Here is a 27,013-nt window from a genome sequence, read left to right as displayed (position 1 = left end):
GCAGCTCTTTGAAAGATTTCCCTTGGAGCTCCAGAGATATGAAGTGTGCAGGAGACTCAGGTGTGCTCAGGGTAGAAGCTGATACCATGGAGGACAGCCGCAGGGGCAGCCGGGACAGGGTCTTCCAGCCAGTCTCAGAGGCGTAGCAGATACTGAGCCAGGTGATGTGTCAGAACTGGGTGGTAAATGGGGGACAAGCTCATTTGTATGCAGGGGTCAGGCAGGCAGCAGAGCCCAAAAGCCGACGTGGTTTGAGTGCTAGGATGCTACCTGACATGGAGGAAGGGGGCAGGGTCTGAGCAGAGAGCTCTGTGGGGATGGGGAGGAGTTGGGGTGAGACAGCAGGCATGTCTCCGGCTGTCCAGTGGCCTCTCCAGTGACTTGGAGTTCATGAGGCAGCTCTGAAACTACCATGTTTCCCACAGAGCTCTTGTTTTTCCCCTTCCATACATGCAGGCACGTTTTCTTCCCGCCGGTCTTCCCATCTCAGAAAATGGTGTGTTATCTACCCAGTTGCCACAAGGCCAGGAGGCCACCCCTGCTCCCTCCCTTGCCCTTACTCACACATGTGGTCCCGCGGTGAGCCCCATGGGCTGTGCCCAAGGCCTGTCCAGCTCTCTGTCTCTAGCGCTGTGGTCCAGGTCACCAGCCCCTTTGGCCCCAGGCTCCTGCTGCAGCCCCTTAGCTGTCTCCCTGCTTTATCGTGTACCCCCTTCATTCCATTCCCCATAAAGCAATCAGAGTGCCCACTAAGAAACATAAACTGGGTTACACCATTTTCCAGTGCTCCCATTTCTTTCCAAGTAAATGCCAGATGCCTCACATGCTTTGGCCTCTGCTCATCTCTCTCTGCCCTCTCATCTCGCTCACCATCCCGTTAGCTCTCTCTGGTCCGACCTTTGCACTTGCTCTTCGTCTCCCTGGAGTCCATTTCCTTGGCTGAGACTATGGACCTCATTCTAGTGTCACCTCCTCCGTGCAGTCTTCCCTGATGATCTGATCTAAGGCTCACTCCCACCCTTTGTTCTCCGCCAGTGCACCTTGGCTGATTTTCTTAATGACACTGAACACTTTGTGGAGTTTATCTAACTTATCTGTTCCATTTGGTCTGCCTACCCTCCCACTGGAATACAAGCTCCGTGAGACAGGGATCTACCTTCTCTGGATTGTTTGCCACAAAACCCCCATTAATAACTTGGCCTGATATGGCCATTGCTTGTTTGAGATGGAGGAAGGGCGGGGAGAGGAAGGATGACTCTCATTATGACATGGTGGATGTTCCCAGGAGTCAAGGGTTTGGGCCTGAGTGGGTGATGACGCAGGTAACTCTAAGGCCCAGCTTTTGAAGTCCTGTAAGAAAGGCCACTGGAGGGACCATAGCCCCGAAGATCCACCTTCCCTCCTGTGCCCGGCTGCTCCTGAGCCAGCCTCTGGCCGGGGCTTCAGGCAGTCTGGGGCGGGCCAGTGCCACAAGGAGTCCTGGGGCCTCTCTGACCTTATCGATGTCCCTTTTTCATTGAGGGGTCTTGTTTCCAGGAGTCCAGCCAGGCCTCGCTGGGAGGCCTCTGTCGTCTGGTCATTGGCAGCCCCGTGACTGCAGTGGGCTTCTGGCACCCCAGGAGCCTCTGTGTGCCTGCCAGGCAACCTGTAGGAGCACATCCTGTGTGTTGTGCTATATCCATGACATGCATGGTTCCACCCAGTTGTCCCCACACCACTGGGAGCAAGTCCCACAGCCGAGGAAGCCAGGGCCCCGCGGGGTGTACTGACTGGCCCGGGACCTCAGAGCTGGGAGGAGCAGAGCTGGGCTTCCTCCGTACCTGGTTCTTCACGTCCTGCCCTGCAGCCCTTCTCTCTCCTTCCTCGGGAATGCCTGGTGCTTGTCCTGGCCCTGGGAACCGGGCCAAACTCTTTAATCTCCCTGAGCCTCAGTTCCCTTATCTGTAAGATGGGAGAAGGGTATGTGCTGCTTGCTGGCTTGCCGAGGCAGTTGTTGGGTCAAGTGCTTAGCACCGTGGCGTTTGCTAGGGTGCAGGAGGGAAAATTAAGGCAATTTCCCCTCCTCTCTTCCTCAGCTGCTGTTACTCCCTGGTGAGAGCACTGGAGGCTTACACATGGGGCAGTTCTGCATAGGCACTGGGGGCGTGGGCAGAGAGGGAGTGATCAGAAGGCTGGGAACAGAGCTGGCCAGCGGCAACCACCTGAAGCAAGAGGCAGAGGGAGCTGGCCCAGGCTTACGACAGGGTGGCGCATAGGACTGGCTGGAGCTGGGCCCAGCGCCTGCCTCCCACCCCCTGTGGTCCCCAAGGGCCACATTAGGGCCTCCTCACCATCCTTACCAGTAGGGGGCGGTGGCTGTCTTAGGGTGCCAGGGTGGTGGGCAACAAGCGGCTTTCCGCCTGGATTTTAAGAACCACAAGGAATCATTTCCTGGACATCACACCATTTTTCCCAGGCAGACTCTGCGGACACTTTCTAAACACTGCTCTCCGTCTTTCCCTCATATCTCACCTTGGTTCTTGCCTGGGCCAGGTATTCTGAAGGGCGGAAGAAGGGCAGTTTCCTTTAGCGATCCCAGCCCCTGCGAACCAGGGAGTGGGGATGGGCTGCCTTTGCTCCGTTCTGCTCCTCGTTTGTGTTTCTCCTTGCACACGTCCGGGAGCACAGCCATGGGTCCAGAGTTAGGGGGCTCCCTAGCCACAGGCCTCAAGGTCCCTCAGGGTGTGGCTCTGTTCTGTTCTCTTTTCTAAATCAGCTGGTTGTTTGGACTGACTGGCAATCACCCCACCCCAGTCACCCTACACCCCGATGGGTCCTGAGTGCTTTCCGTAGAAATCGGTTCCGGCCGTCAAAGGCAGGTACAAATTTCAGAAAGCAAAGTTCTAAACAGCATAAAAACCCATGCCCTTCCAAAGTTGACCTCAGAGGTAGACTCCTTGGACTTATAAACAGCAGTCAAAACCATTATTTCTTAAATAATGAGTTTGTTTCGGGAAAATTTTAGGTTTATAGAAAGTTTGCAGAGATAGTACAGAGTTCCCCTTATAAACCCTTCCCCTACACCCACTTTCCCCATCATTAACATCTTACATTACCAGGGTACATTTGTCAAAACTGAGAATACAACTGAGATTTTAGGGTTTAGTTAATAGTAACTAAACCCTAAAATCTATTTGTGGGGGGATTTTCCAGTTTCTCCATGAATGTCCTCTTTCTGTTCTAGGATCCAATCTAGGTTGCTACACTGTTTTTACTTAAATGTAAATTTGTTTTCCTTTTTTGTTACAGTTGCTAAAATGGGATCATAGAACATAAAGCATTCTGTAGGTTTTAGTCTTAGTCTCATCTCTGTGTTAGTCCATACAAATCCATCTCATTCTTCTTCAACAGTAGCCTAGTAAGAGGTAAGATTTCTTCACACTCTTCTAGGGAGGACTTGGTCTGAGGAGTGCCCACCTGCACATGTAGAGACATGTATACAAGGCATTGGCCTGTGCCCAGCTCACAGCTCCTGGCCTGTGGGGAGCCTTCAGCAAGTATTTGCTGGGTGAAGGAGTGACCGAAAGTCTGCATGGAATGGAGCCTGGAGGTGCCAGACTTTAAAACAGGGTCTCTTATCCATCCGTCCTTCTTCTGACTTTGTGTTTGGGGGAAGGTGTCCAAATCCATGAAGTCTGACCATTTTCCTTTGCTGAGAGCAGTCAGTGCTGCAGGGCCAAGAACTGGTACAGTGAATACCTGATGATTTACCCCAGGGCTGCTCCCCAAGGCCTCTGGGGATGGTCTTTGTAAGGTGAGATTTGTCCCCTCAGCCCAGATCTGTGTTACATTCTCTGCTGATCTCAACCCCTCGTGACTTCCTGATTGGGGCCCTGGTTTTTCTCTCTGGAAAATACACACACATGTGTGTGTAGCCAGACGCATGTGTAGAATCTCCTTCTTCCTTTTCAATATTGCTTTCTTGGGGTCCGTTTCTCTAGGGTTATCTAAATATTATTTCAGCTTTTGGCTTTAGATTATGGTTATAAAGTTTCCAGGAAATAATGCCTTTCTGCAGAATGAAGAGAGAGGACAGACGTGGAAGTGGCCACAGGGTGGTGGTTGTACTTCCTGGTCTCTGGGGCGGATGCAGGGACTCTGCACTGGATTCCCTTCCCACCTGGGTCTGATCTCCGCCCTCTGCGGTTCCAGGGCCGCTTCAGTGCTTCTGATGCGTGTGACTTTGCTTCCTCCTTCATCCGCTCTTCCGGGGATGTTGGAGACAGATAGCTTGGGAGATGCCGCAGATGTTGACCCAGCTGTCAGACCTCGATCTAGAGTGACATTGTCCAACAGAACTTCCTGTGTTGATAGAAACGTTCTACACTGTTTTGTCCACCACGGTAGCCACCAGCCACGTATGGCCACAGAGCACTTGACATATGCGTAATGTGACTGAGAAACCAAAATTTGAATTTTATCCTAGTGAATTTTAATTTAAACAAACACGTGGCTATTGCTGTACTGAGCAGTGCAGGTCCGGAGCCTGCCCTGGTGGGGCCCTGTGCTGAGACCGAGGATGCTAAAGACACTCCCCAGGTCCAGGAGCTCACAGGCTGGGGTGAAACACACGTGTTGAGAGCTGGCACCCAGCAGGGTCTGTGGGAGCAAGAGGGCAACTCGGCCTGGGAAGGTCAGAGAAGGACCTTTACCAGAGAGGCCTTCCCTGAGAGCCGGGCGGGAAGGGGAAGAGCATGCCGACGGAGGGACCAGGACCTGCAAAGCTCCCGAGGGTTTGAGAGGGTCTGGTCTGGGAAGAAACTGGTGCGGTCACAGGGCGGGTTCATAGTAAGCACAGGGGTTGGGGTTTTGTCTGGGGTATCCCTGAAGTGTGTGTGAGAGAGGGAGAGAGAATGAATTGTTTTAAGGAAAATCAGACTCCTGTGAGTGAGAAGGCTACACTCACCATGGGGACGGGCGTGGGGCTGGGGAGCGCCCGGTGGGGGGCTTGGATGGAGGGCCTCAGGGACTACTGAATGCGCAGGAGACACCCAAAGTCCCACACTGACTATTTCCAGCATCATCACCCCCTTCCATGGGTTAAGAACTAAAAAATCACAGCTTCATGTTCTGGCTGCAACTGGGGAAATGATTTCAGAGCCTACTGGCATGGAGCCATTTTTTTTCTTTAGCAATTTCCCCACTGGAAGTTATAAAAGGAAGTGGCAAGCGCTGGCTGGGATCAGTTCAAGCAGGCAGAGGTGGGTGCCAGAGCCACGGGTGCAGGGTCCCCTCAGTCAAGTCTCACTGGTGGCCTTTTTTGGAACAGAAGATGGAGGTAGGTCCGGTAAGAGATTTTTGTTGTGGGCCTGACCAGGCAAGTTTCTCTTTCCCCTTTTTTCTGTCCTTGCATTCCCATGTTTAAAATCAGGCCTCCGCTTGAGAGTGGGGGAGAATGCTACCTGACTTCTGCCACCACCTTGAGTTCCTGTTGTCTGGGTGTGGTCTTCGCTCTGTGTGGGTCCTGAATGTCAGCTGCACGAAGCAGGAGGCTTGTAGGATTCAACCAGATAAGTGAGCTGGTGTTGGACTCCTGGGTGCAGCTTGAATCAGCGTGTCCTCTGCTGCTTAGCTCCGAGCCTCTGCTCCTCATCCCTCTTCCTCTTGTCCCACCCTTTCCCTTTGGGAGCCAGAGGCCGAGCTTGTGACAGCCTCGCCCTTTGGCAGCTGGGAGCCTCCTCGGAATGTGGCACACACCCCGGAGATCTGCGCTTGGGGCCGCCTCGGTATTGAGGAATTGCGATCTCAGTACCAGCCCAGTGGGGGTGGGCCACAGAGCTCTACCCCCTTAGGATGGGGAGACGGGGGCCTGGGCAGTGGACTGGCATGTTGGTGAAACCCAGCCAGCCAGAAGCAGAGCTGAGGTTGGGATATGGAGGGAAGGGGCAAACTGCAAGGTGGTGTATATCATCCTGTATAATCCTTACACCTGGGGTGGGGGTGGGGGTGGGGGCCCATGATCCCCATTTTATAGCTAAGCAAACTGAGGCTTGGAGATGGTGAGTGACGTGTGAGCGTCACAGCTAACTGATAGCTGGGCTGAGACTCATGTCCTGGTGACTCCTAAGCCAGCCTGTCTTATCTTTCTGTGTGATTCTGTCATCTGACGTCTCACCCAGAATAGCCCAGCCTGGGGCTACCGTATGTAGTTGTATGATTGGATTGAGCTTTCTCTCGCTCTCCCTTTCCCCTCCCCATTTCCCTCCCCTTCTCCCTCCCGCCCTCCCCACTCTCCCCCTTTCTTTCTTCCTCTCTCTAACTCCCTCCCTCTGTCCTTCTTCCTTTCCTCACTCCACTCCTTCCTTCCCTCCTTTAAATCTGTTTATTCTACACTCATTGATCACTCACCTTGTACCAGATTAGTCATCACGGGATTTATTATGAACAGAACACAGTCTGCCCTGGGGCACTCACAGGGAGGTGGGATGCACACATCTGCAAATCACCACAATGCAAGCAGACTGACCAGCCCGAGGGAGGAACGGAGGAGGTGTCCCGAGGCACAGAGCTGAGGGCCTGTTCCTGCTCTTTCCTGTTGGTTCTGTCCTGCCCTCACTCAGTCCGTGTGTTTGCCGCCTGTCGTGTGCCAGATACTGTTCTAGGCATCGCACCTGCATTCCTGTCCTTACGGAACTTGAATACATCACTCTCTCCAATTAATGAGGTGACTTATTTTTCTGATCTTGAGCCAAAACGCCATTATTTTATGCTCTGAGTGTAGGGGTGCCCCTGGTCTCTAGAAATCTGAAAACGCATGAGCATAACTGTTCTGCTTAGCCCTTTGCTGCCTGGTGCTTTTGAAATGGGGGCCCATCTCCTCGGTCCTTGCAGTTCTGAGTTGCCTGGTCCAGAGAAACTTTACGAGACCGGAAGCGCCACACAGGCAGGGACCTGCTTTGGCATAGAGTAGGTGTTCTTGCTGAATGACCTAGTTCAAATAAGATCATCCAGAGAGTTTGGTGTCTTGGGCTGAGGTATCTCGGGGACTCCCACCTGGAATCGTGGAGGCTGGATCACAAGGATCTCTTGGGGGAAGTGTTCAGGCTGCCGATGACCTGCCGATGACCTCAGGCTCCTGAACTGCCTCTGGTTCTTGTTGGGCCAGGCTTGAGCGAGACCGTGTGCCTGCAGCCCTGCTGTGAGGCGGCTTTGGCTTAGCGCGTACCCAAACCTCCTCTGGGTTCCCTAGTTCCTGGGCTGCAACCTGCGTTCTGTCCCTCCTCCATGGACCGCCTGCTTCGAAGGCAAGATTGCCCTAGAACAGCTCCGATGAGCCAGATATTGGGAAGTTGGTGTGTCAGCACCATGCTGTTTTAATTATTATAAAGCTGAAGTCTCTTTTCTCACTACTCTTCTTTTAAAAAAAAAAAAAATCGGCATATACATTTCACTGGCCCTTGCTTCCAGCTGTAGACCTTTGGGCAGGCAGCAAGATTAGAAAACAAGATTGCTTAGAGCGTGAGCTCTGGAATTAGATAGCCCAGAACCTGGCGTTCGGAGGCAGACAGAATCTTACCTTGGCTGCTTGCACTGGCGTGATCTTGGACAGGTCCCTTGCCTCTCTGACTGAGCCTGTTCACTGGTCTGTCTGATGCTCTAGCAAGAAACTGAGGAGCCATTTCTGATTCCTACTGCTTCCTCAACTTCCACAATCAATTGACTGGCAAATCCTGTGAGATTTATTTCCAAATATATATCCCCAGTCTGTGCCCTGTTTTGTTTTGTTTTTACCACTGTCACCTCCGTAACCCTAGAACTGCATGAACTTGTGCAGCAGCACCTACACCACAATCTGTGTCCACTCTCACCCTGTCCCCCTATTTCATTTTTCATGAACTGACAGTGATTCTTGTTAAAACCCCAATCTGACCATTATCACACTTTTCTGAGCACAGTCCTTCTTGTTGCACTCAGCATGAACTCCAGCCCCTGCCCCTGCCGTCCTGACAGTCCGGGCTCTGGCGTAGCTGGTGTCTGCTCCTTCCACGTTGTCCCCTGCCCCTCCTCTCTCTTCCCCTCATGTGAGAACACATCAGCTTGTTTCCTGTAATAGCGCAGGGCCTTTGTATGTTCTTTTTCCTCTGCCTGGAAATTTCTATACCCTCATGCCAGCACCTTCGTCCTCTGACAGGAGCTTAGAAGTCAGCTCTCCAGAGAGGCCACCCTGTCTAAAATTAGATGCCACCCATAGCCCGGCTTTATCTAAGCATGCTGTTTCCTTTTTCACACTTACTCACAACTTTCAAGTACATATTTTACTTCTGAATTTTTTTTTTATTCTGTGTTTCCTATTAGAACATCAGCTCCCTAAGGAAAAAGACTACATATTCTGTTCACTGTTGTAGCTCAGTACTAAGTAGAGTTCCTGGCACACTGCTGTTATTTAGTAACTGTTGATTGGCTAGATGGATAAACAGATAGGAGATGACATGTATGACTTACTAAGTGTGACTTGACTTTACATAGTATGACTTACTAAGTAAACGCTATTATATTCTCCTACTACTTAGAACTTTTCCATAACAAGTTCTAATACCTACTGGCCTGAGCAGACCAAGACTTCTATCAGTTCAGGTAATAGACATCCAGGGAAGTCTGGATACATGGGCTCAGATGGCGCTTTTAGGGTATACTTCTCGGATAGACCCCTTCCACATGACAGGCATGAAGGGCAGTAGCCGCTGGGTCTCACTTCCTTCCAGCATAGTAGTAGTAGTAGTAGTAGTAGTAGTAGTAGTAGTAGCAGTAGCACTTGCTTATGAAGAGCTTTGCCTAGGACGGAAGCTGAAAAATGTCAGGGAAGGCTCTGACTGGCTTGACTTTGGTCATGTGCTCATATGAGAACCAATCATAGAGCCAGGAAGATGTAGAGCTCCAGTTGGCCCAAACTGGGTCATGGGCTCTGTGGAGTGCAGTAGAGGGTCTGAAGGGTCAGAGCCACCTGCATGCAGGAAATGAGTTCCTGGAGGAAGAAGAGCCCTGCTGACAGAAGAAGAGGCATGCGCAAATGCTCCCTCTGTCTCAGAGAGCAATGACAGTTGCTGCTGCAGCACCCCACCCACGCGCTCACCGTGGGCTCTCCATGGGGGTGGGCCGCCTGGCTTTCTCCTGGGCTCAGAAGTGACCATTGCACTCCATTCCCATTCATGACCAGAACTCGGTGCGTCTGTGCGGGAGGTGAAGTGCCTCCGGCTCAGAGGTGGTGCGTCAAAGGCCTGGACCCTGGGGGTGGTAAGCAGAGATTATGTTTCTAGAATATAACAGGGGAGCTTATCCCTCAGTTTTTGTTTTTAATACTTTTTCATTTTCTTTAATAGGAAAGTAATAAGTATTGAATTTAAAAAGTATAGAAAAGCAAAGAAAATAAGTAATCTATAATCCTGTATAGAGATAATCATCGCTTTTTGATCTTTTAGTTTTTTTCTTAATATCCAGTAAATTACACATATGTCCATTTTCAAAATGTGAAAAGTACAGAAATTAAAGAAAACAATAATATTACCATTTACCGATGGTCTATCTCATAATCTTACCACTCAGAGGAAACGCTGCAAACATCTTGATGCATTTCCTGCCAGTGAGCCTTCTTTGTTTGTTGGTTTGAGTTTGTTTCCTTCATTTTCTTTTCTTTTTTATTTTTTTAATGTAGTTTATTCATGAATTTTTGCTATATTTCTTTAGTGGGTGTTCTCCAAATGCCTGGGACTGCACTGTGAGCTTTATATGGAGTATCTTGTTCAGTCCAACCAGTAACCCTGTGAGGAGGTGTCTTAGTCCCTTCAAGCTGCTATAACAAAAATACCGCAGCCTGGATTGCTTATAGACAATGGAAATTTATTTCTCCCAGTTCTGAAGGCTGAGAAGTTCAAGATCAAGGTGCCAGCACATTTGGTGTCTGGTGATGACCTCCTCCCTGTCCCCCTGCTGTGTTTTCACATGGTGGAAGGGGTCCTGCGAGAGTGTCTTCCCAGAGCCCTAATCCCCCTCAGGAGGACTCCACCCGCATGACCTAATCACCTCCCAGAGGCCCGCCTTCAAGCCCTATCACAGTGAGGTTAGGTTTCAACACATGAATTTTGGAGACACAAATGTTCAGTCTGCAGCAGGAGGCAATACCTTTATCCCCCATATACAATAGAGATGGGGACAATGTCACTTACCTGAGGTCCCCTAGATGCGGAAGAGCCAGGATTCGTATCCAGAAAGTATGGCTCCAAAGCTGGGGTTATGAAACACACACACTTTAAATTCTCATAAATAGGACCATGTTACACATTCCCTCTTGATGCCTGAGCATCTTTCCTTCTTTAAAATTTTATTTTAAAGTGACATTTTGGAATTCTAATTACAAATGTTCCCTATAGGAGAATTTGAAAATATAGAAAAGTTAAAAAAAAAAAATCCCCCCACAACCCCACCAGCCCACTGGTAGCCGGCCCCTGAACTTTTTACATTGTTTTTTGCTTTTACATGTAGTAAAATTCACTCTTTGGTGTACAGTTCTGTGAGTTTTGATTGACAGCAGTTTGTACGGCTCTTCCGGTGGGTGTCCACGCCACCCAGTCCCAAATGTGAGAGCTGCAAGTGAATTGGGGGCAGTTGGAGTTCATGTGGGGGTGGGGGTTCCCCGGATGATTCACTGGGAGAAGGGAGATGATGGTGCTCCTTGTGGACTCAGGGGGCGGCGAGGCAGGGAAAACCCTCTCTGTTTGTGGCCTGGTATCCTGGGCACCCGGGTCCCTGGCTCCCTGCAGGGAGGCCCGCTGGAGCCTGCACGTCTCACACCCAGCACCTGCTCTGGGAGGTATGTGCTGACTCCCCAGCTCCCAGGCACAGACTATTTTTGGCTGCAGTGACTGTTCATACAATCATGAAAACAAAAACTCTCCCTGCCTCGTCCTTCCCTGGGACACCGCACAAGGGGCCGGGGCTGCCGGGACCCTGGGCTCAGGCCCCTCACCATGCATTGCCTATGGAGCTGGGTGACAACCAGGGCTGCCAGGGGCACAGAGGCCCCACCGCCCGTGGTGCTGCGGAAGACACAAGGCCTGGACCAGCCTGGGCTGGAGGGCTGCAAGGTAGGCGCTGGGGTCCGGCACCAGGCAGCCTTCCCATGAATCTCTGGAATGGGGATGTCTGTCTGCATTTTGAGTCCTTGGCTTTGCTGACTGGAGAAGTCTGCATGTTGGGGTAGAATGTGACTTCATTTCATTATTTCACTCCCTTTCTTGTGGTCAAGTAGTTGGGGAACTGGCAGAATCTTTCTGAACTAGATCTTCCCTATCCTTCCAGTGACTGGCTGAATGGTTTTTGGCCTGTTGGTGCTGTTGGTGTGAACAGGGCCCATGCACATTTGTTCTGAGCCTACTCCTTTCGCAGGGAACTTAGGAACCTGAGGTTGTATAGGCAGACCCAGCCCTGCCTCTCAGTACTTCTCGTCAGCCAGGCCAGGGAGACCAAACCGTGTAGAGGCGTGAGTGGTAACTTCGGAGTTACATGAACCAGGGTCCAATCCAGGCACCATTGCTCACTTGCCATGGCCCAAGTGAGTAACTTAGTGTCTCTGAACCTCAGTTTCTTTAGCTCTCACTTTCTTTAGTTACCAGGCAATTGCTCCCAGGCCTCTTCATGGGTTGCAGTAGTACCAGTAGTTGCTATTTTTATGATTAGGCTGCCTGTGGAAAGAGGAAGCATGTTGAGAAGCTGAGTAAGAATCAATGTGCCACAGCCCTGGTGGGCCTAGGCCCTGTCTCAGAACTTGGGTGTTTGGGTGTAGCTAGTAGTGTAAGATTTGCTTCTTCTTTTCAAAAAGAAGAAAAGTGTGTGCTGTCACCCACTTGGGCGTGGGTAGGGGTAGGCAAGAACTTGGCATTGAGGATTTCTGCCCACCTGCCGTCTTTTGAGCCACCCAGACATTAGGGACTTGCCAGGCTCTGGGTGAGGCTCTGAGCCCAGAACCCCATCTCTGCTGGATTTCGCAGGGCTCTAGGCCCACGAGCCAAGCACATGGCTTGGCATCCCTTGGGCCAATGCCCGTGGAGGTGATTCTCAGGGCAGGCCTCAGGGAGGTCTTCCCCTTGGCTCACCTCTTAGAGCAGCTCAGGAAACAGGGCAGGAGTAAAACCTTTACATCTGGGTAAGGAATATCCACTCAGGAAAACATGAGCTCTGCAGGGGTAGGATGTGTCCTGGTATGGGTTACCGGCAGGGCCCTGGTGCGGGCACTATTGTTTTGGGTGGCCAGGCAGGTCCCCTCCCTCTCTGGACCTTGGTTTCCTCCTCTGTACGTGAGTGTTGGACTAGATTGTCTCTGAGGTTCCTTCAGACTCTGCCTTTGACTCTGGCAGAAGAAGGGCTTCTTTCCTGTTAGCTCATGAATATCCACTGGCCCCTTTCGTGACCCCAGACCCTGGTGGCTCTGGCAACGGCCTCCTTGACTGGCGTCCTGGCATCTACTCAGGGCTCCATTGACTCCCATTGCTGCTGTGGGGCAGGAGCTGTTTGTAGTGTGTCTGAAAAACTCCAGAGAGGGGCTTCCTACCTACAGGAGCTCCCAAGAGGTCGCGGTCGCCTAGTTAGACACCTCTGAAATAGCTATGACATAATGGGGTTCCTGCCTCAGGTGGAGCAGCTTGGGTTTCAGGTCTTCAGCTCTGGGCTTACATCCTGCTGCCTGCTGCATCCCCCACCTGGACAGACCAGCAACTCAAAAGGACAGACCACATGCTGAGCACTGGGACATGCCCCTCTGGTAGATGGGTCTTTGATTTGGTTCCTGGCTCTGAGGTGGGCCCTCCAGACCCCAATGCTGGGGCCAGACATGTGCCCGGCCCTAGTGAAGTCACTGTGCCTGAGGCCCATCGGCCAGCCTGCGCACTCTGGAGGATGGGCCTCGCAGGCTGAACTTGAAGCACTTGCTCTGCAGATGTGGAGCAGGCAGGAGAGGGAGATGGCATCGACTTGTCTGGGAATCCTCTCTTTAACAGTGTCGGAACAGGGGAAACTGGAAAGGGGAGAAGTTGGGACCAGCAAGCCACAAAGATGGCTGCAGATGTGGCCGCCCTCAAGGGCCCCTGCTTATTTCTGCCAGTGCCTTCACCCTCAGGAGAGCTGAGGGTCCCCACAGTGACGTGCATTTCAAGACAAAACCCATTCCCTCCCCGCTCTGCACAGGGTCGTCAGACCTCCCAGCTTGCCAGAAACAGCCCCAGTTTAGAGCTGCTGTTGCAGGGCAGTCACGCACGGCTCTTCCTTTCCCTCTCAGAAGTGTCCCTGTCGTGATGGCATGCCATACCCTCACCGCCACCCCCGGAGCCCCCTCTTCACCCACCCGCTTACCTGGCCTGTGTGCCCACTGCCACCCTGCTTGTCCTCCTCTCACCTTCTGGTCAATCAGGAACACTGGGCGGGGCGGGGTGGGGGGGGCTTGGGATCAGGTATGGGGAGGCACTGCCCTGGAGCAGGGCCAGAGGGTGAAGGTCCTCTGGGACCCTCTCCCAGCTCACTGAGCTCCGATCCCTGCACACCACCGCCCTGGGCAGGGGGGGCTTTCCCATTTGCCGGTTTCCTAGAAGGCAGGTGCCACCGAGGGTTAGTGTTGCTCTTCGGCAGCTGGTAAGCCCTCCCCGTGTCCTACCCTGACCCCAATCTTTTTTGTTTATTTTAGAGTAACCCATTTTTGACTTGAGTTTTGCTGTGGAGCCTGGTGCACAAATAGTGGGTATTTTTCCCCCAATCAGCAAACATCCTGCGTGTAGGGACCCCCCTGTAGGAGCCCACTCATCTATCTCCGTTTGGGGAGGAGCATGTATTGGGGAGAATCATGCAGCCCCCAAGCTGGTGTGTGTATCTGTGGGTGTGTGTTTCTCTAATGCTGGGTACGCCTGGCCATTTTCAAACAGCAGTCAGGAGGAGCAGTTTTGGAAATGTGTGTTGATGTCACAGAGAAAGGTAACAAAATGTAGGCTGCCCCAAAGCTTCTTCCTCTGTGTCCCTCTTCTGCTGATAGTGTGCTGGGGGTTGGATGTGGTGAAGACGTGTCAGCACAGCAGGACGCCAGGAAGGAAGGGGCCATGAGGCCCAGAGCCACCAGGAGGTGGAACCCAACCTGGGTGATGTGTGTTTGCTGAGTGACTGAATGAATGACCCTCTAGAGAGGGGTTGCCAAGCTCTGGCCCCTGGGCCAGGTCCAGCCCACCACTGTTTTTTTGTACAGCCTGTGAAGTAAGAATGGTTCTCACATGTTTTAACTCGTACGGGAAAAAAAGAGAAGAATTTCATGACATGTGAAAATTAAATGAAATTCAAGTTTCAGTGTCCGTACTGAAGTTTTATTGGAGCACAGCCACACCCCAGTCTGTTTGCATACTCTCTGTGCCTGTGTGGTGCTCCACCGGCAGAGCTGAGTTGTGACAGAGACCATATGGCCCGCAAAGCTGAATATATTCCCTCTCTGGCCTGTTCAGAAAAACCACTCCTGCCAATTCCTGCACTAGGTACTCCAGGGTTTAGAGGAGAAAGAGTGGGGCCGTGGAGGCTGCTGCAACACAGCCTCCCCAAGAGAGCAGGGCCAGGCCCTGGGGTGATGGTGGTGGCTGAAGTGACAGCAGATGCTGCCAGAAGCTGGAGAGCTGGTCTCAGGCAGAGGTAGAAAGCACCCATCGCCTCCAGAGGGCAGGAGGGGAACTGAGAGGGTGCCCAGCAGGCTGGCCAAGGGGATTGAGGACTGTGGAGAGAAGAGCCCCTGAGAGGCCTGCAGCTGCTTATAACCCAACAGCTGGAGCTCACCCCAGCTGTATGGGGGTATGGCAGGGTGTGGAGCCAGGAAAGCCAGATGTGACCTGTGATACCAGGTAAGACCTGCCCTGGGGAAAATAGAGCAAAGATGTGGGCATCAGCGCAGGGAAGGCTGGCTGGCTGCGACTAGGTAGGTAAAGATGGCCATGCTTCTGCCTCACCAGTTCTGCTGTGTGACCTTGAGCAAGTTACCTACCCTCTCTGAGCTTTAGCCCCTAGCAGGATATTATAAAGATTGCATGTGCTGACCTCTTATATTCATCTGGCTTAGTGCCAGGCACCCAGGAAATGCATAATATATGTTCATCACTCACCTTTTCTTGGCCCCCAGCTCCTCCCCTTTAACCTGCATCCCTCAAGCTCCACACCCCATCTCACACCTGCACCATCTTCCTGAGGCTCTCAAACCCAGACATAACAATATAGGCCAAAGACAGCTACTCCCTGAAGATTCCAGCTAGACACCCCACTTTGTGAGTGCCCCCCCCCTTATGGGAGGGAGGGAGGCCCTGGTGCCCAGGAGAAGACATCTCCTGGGACGTCTGTGCACCTGGACTAGGCTAGGGTTGAGTTGAAGGAGCTTGGGCCTCTTGAGAGGGCAGGCAGATCAAGCTCCAGAGTGCGGCCCTGGTCTGGCCAGATCCACCTTCTGAACTGGGCATTCTAAGACCCTTTCTGCCCTGGATTATTTGGCCAGACTTAAGACCCAGCAGCCTATCTGCCCTCATGGTCCCCACCCCCAGAAGTTCTGATTGGATTGGTTTGAGGGTGGGACTCGGTCATCAGGATTTTTTAAAGCCCCCTCCTCAACCCCCCTGGGTAATTCCAGGGTGCCACCAGGTTGAGAGCCATAGATCTGATCTAGCAAAAACCACTTATTATATAAATGATCAAATTAAAGCCCAGAGAGGAACAGGGACTGGCCCAGGGTCAAGCAGGTTCCAAGGACCAAACCTGACCCTTCCTTCGCTGTGCTGGCCAGCTGGCACGGGGTGGAGAGAAGGCTGACTTCTTCCAGGAGGGGCTTCTTCTTGTTTCCCAGGGCTGGGATAGTCAAGGGGCTGGGCGCAGACCCTGCCCACAGCAAAGCCAGTGTCCCCAAGCTGTCTGCTGATCTCCATGGAAACCCCAGGAGGCTGCCTGACCCAGGCACTCAGCCCCTCCTGTGCCACCCAGAATGCCCAACTATTACCCAAGTCTCAGCCCTCGCTCTCCCTCAGCCCCAGCTGTGGGAGCAGGCAGGAGGGAACATCTGTCAGGTGCTCCCTTGCCAACAGGAGGCATGTGGGCTCCCACTGGGCTGTCACGGAAGGCCCCCTGCTCTTCTCTCTGTCCTTTCCCACACACACCACCCCCCACCCCCACCCCTGGGCCCTGGCCTCACAGAGGCGAATTGGTCCTACACCACCATCCCCAGGCTTCTGGGAGTCCACCTCTGGCCTCTGGTGTGACCAGTTCCCAGGGAAGTATCTATGGTGAAGGATCCTGGCCCTTTAGTGAACGCCCAGCCATGGAAGCTGGCGGAGGCCTCTGCCCACACACGGCAGAAGTCCAGGCTCTGCAAATGGACCTTGAGTGCCAGCAGCACTGATGGGAGCAGTTATTAACTTGACTGATCCATCCTCTGCTCTGGGACTAGAAAGTTACAAAGATACACTAAGTTTGGGTTTGCTTCTTGGTCTTTCTTCAGCCTGGCCTTCACCTGAATGCTGGCGTGAGCTGCCATGTGGCTCGTACACAGACTTTGAAGTACCCCTGGCATTGCCACTGTCCAGCTGACTTACCATGGCGAGTGTGGATGGCTCTCGACGTGAGCCGGCACAGTTTCTAAGTATAGACCCCAGGCAGCCCCGTGGCTGCTGGTAAGTCCCAGGACACCATTTGATACCCTGTCTGGCTTGGGACACCAGCCACTGCCAGCTGATGAGGGGATGGGGCAGCTGGGTTTGGGCCAGCCCACCCTACCTTCTTTTATGGAAAACAGAACCGGCAGTTTAATTAACACAGCCTGGGAGTGACCTCAGTGCCCAGCTGACCCTGCTCTTTAATTATTATCAAAAGAACAACTTAATGTCACCCCCTGGTACATTGTGTCTTGAGGGGCCAGGCAGAGGCAGGAGCCAGTGCTCCCAGGAGCTCCTGCTCTGCCCCATGTTCTCACTGTCCTGCTCCTGTGCTCCCTGCTCCCCCGAGGCTCCTGGGAGCTAGGGCACCTCCCAAAGTGGGCCGGGCAGCCCTCTCTTCTTGGTTTCTAGTCCATATTTTCGTCTTTACGCAGAAGTTGGGGTGGGATGGGCAACGATTCTCTTCAGAGCCTATAGACTTTCTGCCTTCCTCCCTTCCCCAGACTCCAGGGACTGTGCCCTTGGCTCTGAGACAGGGGGCGTGTTCCCTGTGCCTGCAGGCAGGTGGGAGGCTCTTCGGGGCCTCTCAGACCTAAGAGAGCGTCGGAGCACCTGCCCGGCTGTCCGCAGGCCTGTGAGCGCGCCTTTGGCAGGTGGTTACGCTGATTGCCTAATTTGCTTTCGGTTGAGAGAGGATCCAGAAAATTTGTATGTGGATTACTCTGGTCAGAAATAACTTCCGGACTCAGACTTGGCTGTGCCTGGCACCATGGGTGGGCAAGTTGCATCTGGTTGTGAGGTTTGGGGGTGCAGAGCAGCTGAGGGGGCGTTGCCTGAGTCACTGTAGGAGGAGACAGCAGGGACAATCCGGGGCCTGCACAGCCACTAGCCCAGCCTGACGCCTGTCTGGCTGGAGGCCCAGGCGAAAGCTGGCGGCTGGTTCCAGCACACCTGCCTCGGGCCCTCTCCCCTCCTGATTGAAATGACTTCAGATCCAAAGCTACTTGTGGGATTTGGAAGGCTGGGCGCTTTGTTCTATGATGGGGTCCCAGAGCCGGGTTGGGCACCTCACCAAGAAGGCCTGGCTGCTCTTGATGTGTTTGCCAGGGGCACTTGCTGCTGGGCCACCACCCCTCCCCATTGGCCTACAGAAATAAAACTTTAGAAGTCACTGATCAGACGTTTGGAAGGCGTGAGATTCTTCACACAGGGTCTCCATGGGGGTCTGGGGGGCTCTGTGTAACCATGGATACGATTGTTTGGTTTGCATAGATTTGCACCAGTTGCCACCATGTAAAATTTTTATTTTAAAAATAAAAATTCAGCCCTGGCTGGGTTGCTTAGTCAGTTGGAGCATCATCCCGTACACCAAAAGGTTGCAGGTTCGATTCCTAGTCAGGGCACATACCTAGGCTGCGGGTTTGATCCCCTGTTGGGGTGCATACAGAAGGCAACCGATCTATGTTTCTCTCTCACATCAATATTTCTCTCTCTCTCTCTCTTTCTCTCTCCCCCTTCCCCTCTCTCTCAAACCAATAAACATATCCTCAGGTGAAGATTAAAAAATAATAAAATAAAAATTATATTTCTTTAAAACCAGAAAATGTGGTGCCCCTCCCATAGTCTCCCCTCTCGCCCCAGCGCTGAGGGTGGGTTTCTGATTAGCATCACCCTTGCTGCTGCTGGATTTCTTGTTGACCAGTAAAGGCACAATGAGTGTTTCTAGTACACATGTCTCCATCAAAAGAGGTTCCAGGAGGCCTCATCCCCTCTGATCTCATTTTTTCCAGAGGTCTGGCCCCGAGGCTGTGTGTTTGAGACCCATATTGTACCAGGTAGCCTGCTGGTCGGTGGATAGTTTCACTAACTGCGGCTTTTAAGTAGAATGGGGTGGTCCCTCTCCCAGCTCAGTGATCCAGCCCCGCTGGGAGGAGGGATTAGAGGATGGAAGGACCAGGCAGAAATCATGGCGACAGTGGTGTGCTGAGCATCTCATTTCACTGATGGACTTGCAGAGGTCACACTCCAGGGAGTTTGCTTGTCCCGGGAGAGGCTGGGGCCACTCCAGTTTAAGTGGGACCGTGGACGGAGGTGATCAAAGGAGGTTCGGGAGCAGCATACTTGGGTTTCAGTTCCGGTCCTGCCACTCAGTCAGTAGGCTTGCATGAGGTTCTCTGAGCCTCAATAAAATGGGCCTAACAGCCTCTCCTTGCCGAATTGTTTTGACTGGAAGTAGTATATGAAGTATTGGGCATATTGTACTGGCAAATGGTTTGTAATAACAAATGTAGTTATTTATTGAGAAACTGAAACTTGGTGTGGATGGGGAGGAGAGGAATATAAAGAAAGAAAAACAATCCCTTGTGTTTTAGTTAGATTGCGGACTGGAGTTCCAGGCTGTGGGTGTCCCATGTCGTTGTCTCTCCCCCTCCTCCCAAATCAGGCAGAGACTGGACTCTCCTCTTGGAAACCCGCTGAGTCATCACAGCCTCTCGGAACCACAGGAGCATCGGTGAGAACCGAGGGCACTCCAGGGAGAGGTGGAGGGTTGTTTCTGCACTTGTGTGAAGGCCAACATCACTTGCATTTGTTTGTCCCCTGACAATACTGCTAACTTGCTTTTCATAGTAAAATGAGGAGAAAAGATGTCACAGGTGCATTTTTGTGAAGAATGTTAGCAAGGTCAATAAAGGAAAATACACAGATGAACCGCAGTTTCTGCCCTGGACCGTTTTCTAATCAGCTCCCTCTCCTGCTGTTCTTACCATCACCCTCTCTCTGACGCTCTAGTTTTACTGTCTAGAAGGATTTCTGACCATCACGGGTTTGTACAACCAAGGGTGAGCTTCTTGGTGCTTTTTACTTGTGTGTTTATTTCTAATTGTTGGTTTCAGTCATTCTCAACAGCTATGAGATTCTTGACGACAACCCTAGAGACTGAGGAATATACAGACAAGACACAAAGGTGGGGAGGGGGGGACATGGCCAGACTCCAGGGGTCAACACCAGGCCTCAGCTGTGGCTCCCACCCCCAGGCATCACAGAGCCCCCAAACTATTGCCCCAGTGACTCCCAACCAGTAGTTTCATCAGGTTCTATTTTGACACCTGCATCTAGACGCACAGCAGGTTGGATAGACTAACAATAACATTACTTTTCTAAAATAAAATTAGACACAGCTTGCTAAAAATCAATGAAAACCAGCTTAGGTTCTCAAGAAGTGTGAGCTTTATATGAATCACTTGATGTGGGATGTCTGGCCTTCTCTGTTATAGAAAAGCTGGAAAATATAGAAAGGTGCCAAAGAAGAAAATAAGCACAGATCTTACCCCTGGTCCCATAACTCTGTGAGCTTTCTCTGTGCTGGGTCATATCTTATTGCGGGGCTATGTCTCGTTTTCACGGCAGTCACTCTGCAAGCCACTTGAGGCCAGGGACACGTCCCATTGTTCTGTGTGTCTGCTCCAGGTATTGCCAGTGGAAATTCAGGTCGCGAGAAGAGCATTTTGGGAGACTCGCGCATGGGGGAGTGTGGTCTGGTGGCAAGGTGTATCTGGGTAGAACTAGAAGGCTGCCCTGGGCGCCACTGTCTTATCTTCATTTAGCCCACCATGGAAAAAGCTCAGGTTTGTCTTCATCAGGGCCAGAAATAGGGCCTGTATCCAGAGCTTCTGTGCCATATGAAAGCTTAGTCCTTTGAAGCCCCCGTGGTCTGCCGAGGGCCCCAGATGACAGCTAGACCTGCGTGACTGCTACAGAATGCCCGAGCGCATGGGGCTAGCATGTGTTAGAGAAAAGGAGGGAGGGAGAGGGTGAGAAAATGGGGGAGGGAAAGAGAAAGAGAAGGGGCTTCTTTGTTAAGTTCATTATATTGATTTGGGTTTGGGACATACTAGGTGCTTTTTCAAAATAACCAATCAAACTTCCCAAGTTTTTGCAGGCTTCTGATGGGTCCACCTCCTAACCAATCTATTCTTTTCCCAGGCTAGACTGACAGGCCTCTAGGTTGCCATTTTGGCTCCTACTGTGCATGTGCTCACCTCTTCCTTTCTTGTTCTATCCCTCCCCACAGGGATCTGCGGGGAAGGGACCCGTGTTTCCTGGGGAGTGTATGGAGCTGTAGCTTTCTGCTGAAGCAAGTGTGCTTATGCTCCCTAGTTGATTATGCTTAATAATGTCTGATCCCCATTACTTGCCCTCCCCTTTATTAATAACTAGCTAACTACCTAGGCAAACACAGGCTTGGTATCACATGTACCTCAGAGTAATCAGAACCAGAGGGGTTTCTTCCCTCCTTGATGAGGGAGAAGAGTACAAGCTTTGAAGTCAGCTAGGCCTTGATTCAAATAATCACTCTGTATTGGTTTTCTGTGTAACAGATCACCACAAACTCAGTGGCTTAAAACCCCATTTATTAGCTTACAGTTCTGTCGGAGGGAGACCGGATGGAGGGGTCTAGGTGGGCTCAGCTAGCTTCCTGCTTAGGATCTCACCAGACTGAAGCCAGGTGTCAGCCAGGCGGGCCCCTTACCTGGGAGCTTTGGGAAGAAGCCATGTCTAAGGGCATCCAGGTTATTGGCAGAGTCTGTTTCCTGTGGCCATAGGTGTGGGGCTCCCCTTCCCTTGCCGGTCACTGGGGGGCCGCTCTTTCCTAGAGGCCACCCACATTCCTTTCCTCGTGGCCCCTGCATCCTCCAAGTCTGGTGGTATCCTTGTCATGCTCCTGGTGTCTTCCCTTTTGCTGCCTTGAGCCCTTGAAAGGTTTTGAGGGAGAATTAAATAAAGTGAGGCAGTCAGTGCCTAGGCAGTGCCTGTTGAGGGTTAATTCTTTTAAATCTTTTACTAAACCAGTTTTATTTGAAATCTTGTCTGAATCAGATACAGTACAGCAGAATTGTAAAGGGCCGTCTTTATCTCAAGTACTTATCATTCTAAAAAGTGGTCATGATTCATCCTATTTCTGGGCAGAGGAGTAAAAAGAAACTAGAGGGGCAACATGCCCTGATCAAAACTTTAAGGATCCCCCCACCCCCAAGCTTAGGCCTCTCTACTTCAGCTGCTGTCTCAGGGAGTGCGAGGGGGTGGGGGTGGGGGAAGGCTCGCTGGCTGCCGGAGTCCTCAGACCAGCAGCTGGCCCCTGCCACTCAGCGGGGAGGCCAGCCCTGGCCAGGGGGAGCAGGAAGAGGGTGTCGGGCCGCCTGAGTGCTCACTGGCTCTCTGCGTGTGTGTCCCTCTGTGCTTCCTCAGGAGACCCTCCGAGAGCTCACACTGGACGCCCTGCTGGACATGAACGAGGCCAAGGTGAAGGAGACGCTGCGGCGCTGTGGAGCAAGTGCGGAGGAGTGTGGCCGCCTGCAGTACGCCCTCACCTGCCTGCGGAAGGTGACGGGCCTCGGTAGGTAGGGCCTGCCTCCCCGGCACCGAGGCCAGCCCCATCGGCCTCCTCTCCCTGCACCTCAGCCTAGACACCCGCCTTCTCTCCCCAGCCTAGCCTGGGGGCCCTGGTCTTTGCTGAGGTGGATGATGGGTGGGGCACGTGGGGCCCAGGGTCCCTGGGGTGGCTTTAAAGGCCAGGGTAGACGTTCAGAGAGTGTGTGCCAGACCTGACCCGAGACGGAGGCTCTCCCCAAGTCAGAGGACTCAGATCTGGACTGGTCTGCTAGTACTAATACAGGGATGCTTCAGCCGTTGTTAGGAACCCCGGGCTGGTCTGCTGGGCAGGCCCTGTACAATTTCCCCTCTTTGGAGCACGCTTGTTAGGTCTGTGAACCCTCCAGCAGCTTTCTGCATTCCAGCCCCACTCCCCAGCCCTGGTCAGCCCCAGTCCTCCCCCCACCTTCTCCTGTCCTCATCGGCTGGCTGGGCTGTGTGCTCACAAGGCACAAGCAGAGGTTGGCTCAGCCTGAGCCAAGCAGGATCCGAGAAGCTCCGGCGTTTCAGCCCTGAGTGGGTGCGTGGCCGCCCCAGGTGAAGGGTGTGGTCCCAGCGTCAGATGAGTTCTGGGGGATTTTTCGCTGGCTTCCTAAATCTTGCCTTGGAAACGGCTTCAAATGTCCCGACTTAATACTCCCACTACCAACCACACAGATGAGGCTTTGAAATGAGCTGAACGAGTGGAATTAGAGTGGAATTAGCCCGGTTTTCTAATGATCTGAGCCACCTGTCTTACCTCTGGCTGCTGGAAGCTTAAGAAAGGCACTGACCTTTATATTCTGCTCGATTTTTTTCCTCAGGGAAGATTGGGCTTAATTTCTTCCCTGGCCCCATTGTACCAAGTCCTCCTCTGGACGCAGAGCCCCTGTGGAGAGCTTCACTCAGTTCAGAAACCTCGACACACCAGGCCTCCCAACAGGTGCCAGAAAATAAATATGGCAGAGACATGGTCAACGTTCTGGTCCCTAAACTTTACAGAGGAGGAGACTGAGTCCAGAGAGGGGAGGCCAAGGACACACAGCAGTGGGGGCAGAGAGGGGATTTAAGCCTGGGTCTCGGATGGCGGTTGGTATGTTCCCACATTGTGGAAACTTAAAAGTACTTGCCGCCCAAGCAGAAATCTTGGGGTAGCTTGTCACCCGCCTCCGTATGCCTGAGCTGTAAAGGATTGTGGAGGAGGCAGCTGTCGAGCGGCAGTGACCCACTGGTGTCAGGAAGGCTGCTGCCCGCCCTTCGCGGATGCCACGATAGGGAGATCACGAAGTTATTAAGCACTAATTTATTAAGACAGACACTTGACACTCATGTGGCAACACCCTTTTAAGAGGTGGCGGTAAGCTCCTTTAGTAGCTAGCACATTGGACACATTGGGCAAGCTGTCTGGGCTCCCACACGGGCACGGAGCAGAGCGGGGCTTGGAACTCAGGTTTCCTCCCCAGAGGATGCTTTTTCCACTCTGCCCTGGAGGAGGCCTCCCCCTCCCCCAGGAGAGGGTCTTTTCCAGGTCTTCTCTCTCACTTGGTCTCAGCTTGCGGTGCCTCTATATCCCCAAAAGGGTCCTGGTTACACCCCACCCAAATGGGACTGCCACACTTGTGGGGCACCTGCTGGACTGGGTGGGCCCCGGTGATGGCCCTGTCTCTCGGACCGTGCAGGCAGTCTCCACTGCACCCACCTGGACTTGGCGGGGCAGCCTCCTTGTAGCCCAGCTCAGCCATTTACCGCCCGAAGGAGCTGGGTCAGTGATTTAACCCCACTGTGCCTCCGTTTCCTCATCTGTGAAATGGAGGCAATAACAACACCTCTCTTAAGATTGTTGTGAGGGTGAAATGAGTTATGGTGAAGGTCTTAGAACATGTTAGGTGCCCTTTTCAGTATTAGGCTGTCGTATGATAGAAAATGTTGAAGTTACTTCCCTTGTGGTCTCTGGTATTAAGAAAGGGGAGTGAAGGATGGTTCTCTGTGCCGGTGGCTGGTAGACCGGGGAACACCATGCCTGCCAATACTGTACTCCCCGCTCTTCACCCACAACACAGGTCACTAATCAGTCCCCAGGCTCTTCCTACTGAGTGACTCTAGGCCATTGTCACGAGCCACTGCCAAATGACAGGTGCTCACATGCACGGCAAGACCCACATGCCCTACTTAAGCTGGCTCAAAGCAGGGCTCATAGCCAATAGGCAATTTGGAGAACTTGGGGCGTGTTTCCTTTGGTGGCAGACTTACCCATGGATCCATGGAGCTCATTCTCTCATGCCCTGACCCAGAAGCATGTCAGTGCCACCTGTAGATTAGTGTAAGTCATGGCTGGCCTTCCAAAGGAGCAAGCACAAGAAACACAGACTGAGTAACTCATTCTGCCGAGTGGATTCGTGGATAGAGTCACTGTGCAGGGAAGTGGGAGGAAGGGCACTTGAGGAAGGGGTGGCATGCACAAAGAGACCCTAAGAACTGTGAAGCCTAGTCTCTCTCCACCGCACCTGACCCTCTGATGACAGAGCTCGCTGCCTCCCAAGGCTGTGCCATCATAGGTTACTCAGAACTGATTCCCTCGTGGGAGCGGGCCAGTGCTGTGGCTGGGACAGCGGGCTCAGTCCCCATCCCGCCACTGCTGTCTGACCTCTGCAGTGTGTGTGGCCCCCCTGAGCCTCCACGACCTCTCGTGCTGTGAGGATGGTGGGAGACGGGGTACAAAGCACGAAGGAGAGGGATTCCGGGGTAGAAGTTCATTTTGTCTTGAGTCACAATCTACCTTCCTGTACTTTCTACTCATTGATAAATATGAAGAGGGAGGTGACTTCTTCCCCAGATGGGGTCCTTGCTCCTTGCCCCTACCCCATCTCCTATAAGGTTAAACCTAAAGTCCTTAGCAAGACATCCAATGTTCCTCCTGAGCTGGCCCCAGGCAGACTGACCCTCCAACTTCATTATGTCTCCCTGGCTTGTCCTGACTGCTCAAGGCACATGGAGCTCTTTAGTGGTTACCAGAGGTGCTGTGTGCTCCCTACCTTTGCACATGCTGTTCCCTCTGCCCAGGACACCCCAGGTGCCACCTCTGGGAAGCCCCCTGGTCCCCAGGCTATTTAAGGTCCTCCTCCTGTGCCCCCTCAGTCCCCATCCGTCCCTGTGTCAGCGTACAGCTCACTGTGCTGAGTCTCACCCTCACTAGACTCTCCCAGCGCATGGGCGTGTCCCTTTTAGGCCTTGATGCCGGTGTCCAGCGTGTGCTTGAATGAATGGACAGGTTGTGACAATGAGTTGGACCCCACAGAGCCGTGAGGTCTCAGGGGCCTTAGGTGAGGGTCACTGGGGGGGCAGCCGGAATTCCTTTGCCGGTTCCTCTCAGAAGTGGCTGTTGATCCCTTTCTAGCTGGGTCTCTTTTCTAGCAAATTTCCAGGGCAACGTGCTGTTGGAAGGTTGGTGCAGCCCCTTTCCCTGAATGTTCTCAAAGTGGAGTTACCCCTCCACACACCCCAGCTTCTCTGCTCTAACTCTCCAAAGATCGGTCACCACTTCTGCTTCTGAAGTCGCCCACTTTGGGGCTGGCTTTACTGGCTTGCTCCCCACAGACCTGCCAGCAAGAGGCCGCACAGGCCAGTCCCTCTCTGGACTTATATTTCCCTCCATAAAACAGGGACAGTAATATCCACGCTGGTGGAAGAAAATGCACGAGAGGCCTTTATACACCAGGTAAAGGCCGGTGGATGACGCCTTCCATTACGGGACAGTGCGCCTTGGATATGGCGTTTGCCCTCCCTGGGCCCTGGCCCCTCACCTGTGATTCCTCTAGCCCCAGCCTTCTGTGACTCCGCTTCTTGGCCCACAGGAGGGGAGCACAAAGAGGACGCGGGTTGGAGTTCGTTGGACACCCGGCGGGAAAGCAGTTCAGGGCCTTCCACGGACACCCTCTCACCAGCCTGCCTGCCCTGGCCCCCGGGGAGCTCCCAGCTGGGCAGGATGGGCAGCAGTGCCCAGGGCCCACGCTCCATCTCCGTGTCAGCTCTGCCCACGTCGGACTTCCCAACCCCTGGCCCCAGCGAGGGCCTCACGGACACCTGCATCCCCCTGCATGCCAGTGGCCGGCTGACGCCCCGTGCCCTGCACAGCTTCATCACCCCCCCAACCACGCCCCAGCTGCGACGGCACACCAAGCTGAAGCCACCAAGGACGCCACCCCCACCCAGCCGCAAGGTCTTCCAGCTGCTGCCCAGCTTCCCCATGCTCACCCGGAGCAAGTCCCACGAGTCTCAGCTGGGGAACCGCATTGACGAGGTCTCCCCAATGAGGTAAGCAAGTGTTCCTGCCAGACAGGTGTTGCGTTTGTCATCCACTGAAAGTTTTGACTACAGTTTTCTCCTTATAAAGGTAATATAGACTCAATTTAAAAAGGACATAAAATAATATATAAGTATGCACAGTAAAAAGTGAGAGGTGCCCCCACCCCTCAGTGCAGTGCCCAGACTACCTTGACAGTTGGGGCTGAATTCTACTAGATTTCCTCCGAAGTGCGCACATGCACAGACACACACACACAAATGAAACGATGCCGGGTACCCATCAGGATAGACTGGGTTACGCTGCAGTGACAAATGACCCCCAGATCCCTGGGTCTTAAAACAAAGATTTATTTCTTTCTCACGCTTCCTGTTCATCGTGGGTCAGCCTCGTTCCAGGCCCCAGGCCAGTAGACAGCCACTGTCTGGGACATTCCACTGTAGGAGAAGAAAAAGATTTTTATACGTGACACACGAGCAATTAAACGCTCTTTCCTGAAAGTTCCACTCACCATTCATGATCCCACCCAAACAAAGGAACTGAGAAATGTAATTCTCCGCGTGTCTGGAAGAGGACTGGAATATCGAGCTGCACCCTCTAATGATCATCAAAAAAAACCACGTAC

General features: G+C 52.8%; 1 protein-coding gene across 2 annotated transcripts in view; it reads left to right on the top strand.

Annotated features, from left to right (window-relative positions):
* Positions 1-27,013, top strand: part of KSR1 (kinase suppressor of ras 1) — a 148,412-nt gene that overhangs the window by 83,501 nt on the left and 37,898 nt on the right. Inside the window, exons 3-4 of one of the 2 annotated variants that reach the window (XM_090257385.1) lie at positions 21,927-22,074; positions 25,940-26,399. In XM_090257385.1, the coding sequence (XP_090113511.1) occupies positions 21,927-22,074; positions 25,940-26,399 (608 nt within the window). Of the gene's footprint in view, positions 1-21,926; positions 22,075-25,939; positions 26,402-27,013 lie in introns of both variants that reach the window. The other variant, XM_090257384.1, reaches the window with a different exon arrangement.

The sequence above is a fragment of the Furipterus horrens genome, unplaced genomic scaffold (genome assembly GCF_987537825.1).
Source record: "Furipterus horrens unplaced genomic scaffold, mFurHor1.1.pri manual_scaffold_11, whole genome shotgun sequence".
Lineage (NCBI taxonomy): Eukaryota > Metazoa > Chordata > Mammalia > Chiroptera > Furipteridae > Furipterus > Furipterus horrens.
The sequence above is the reverse complement of the archived record's forward strand: the minus strand, read 5'-3'. Positions and strand labels throughout refer to the sequence as shown.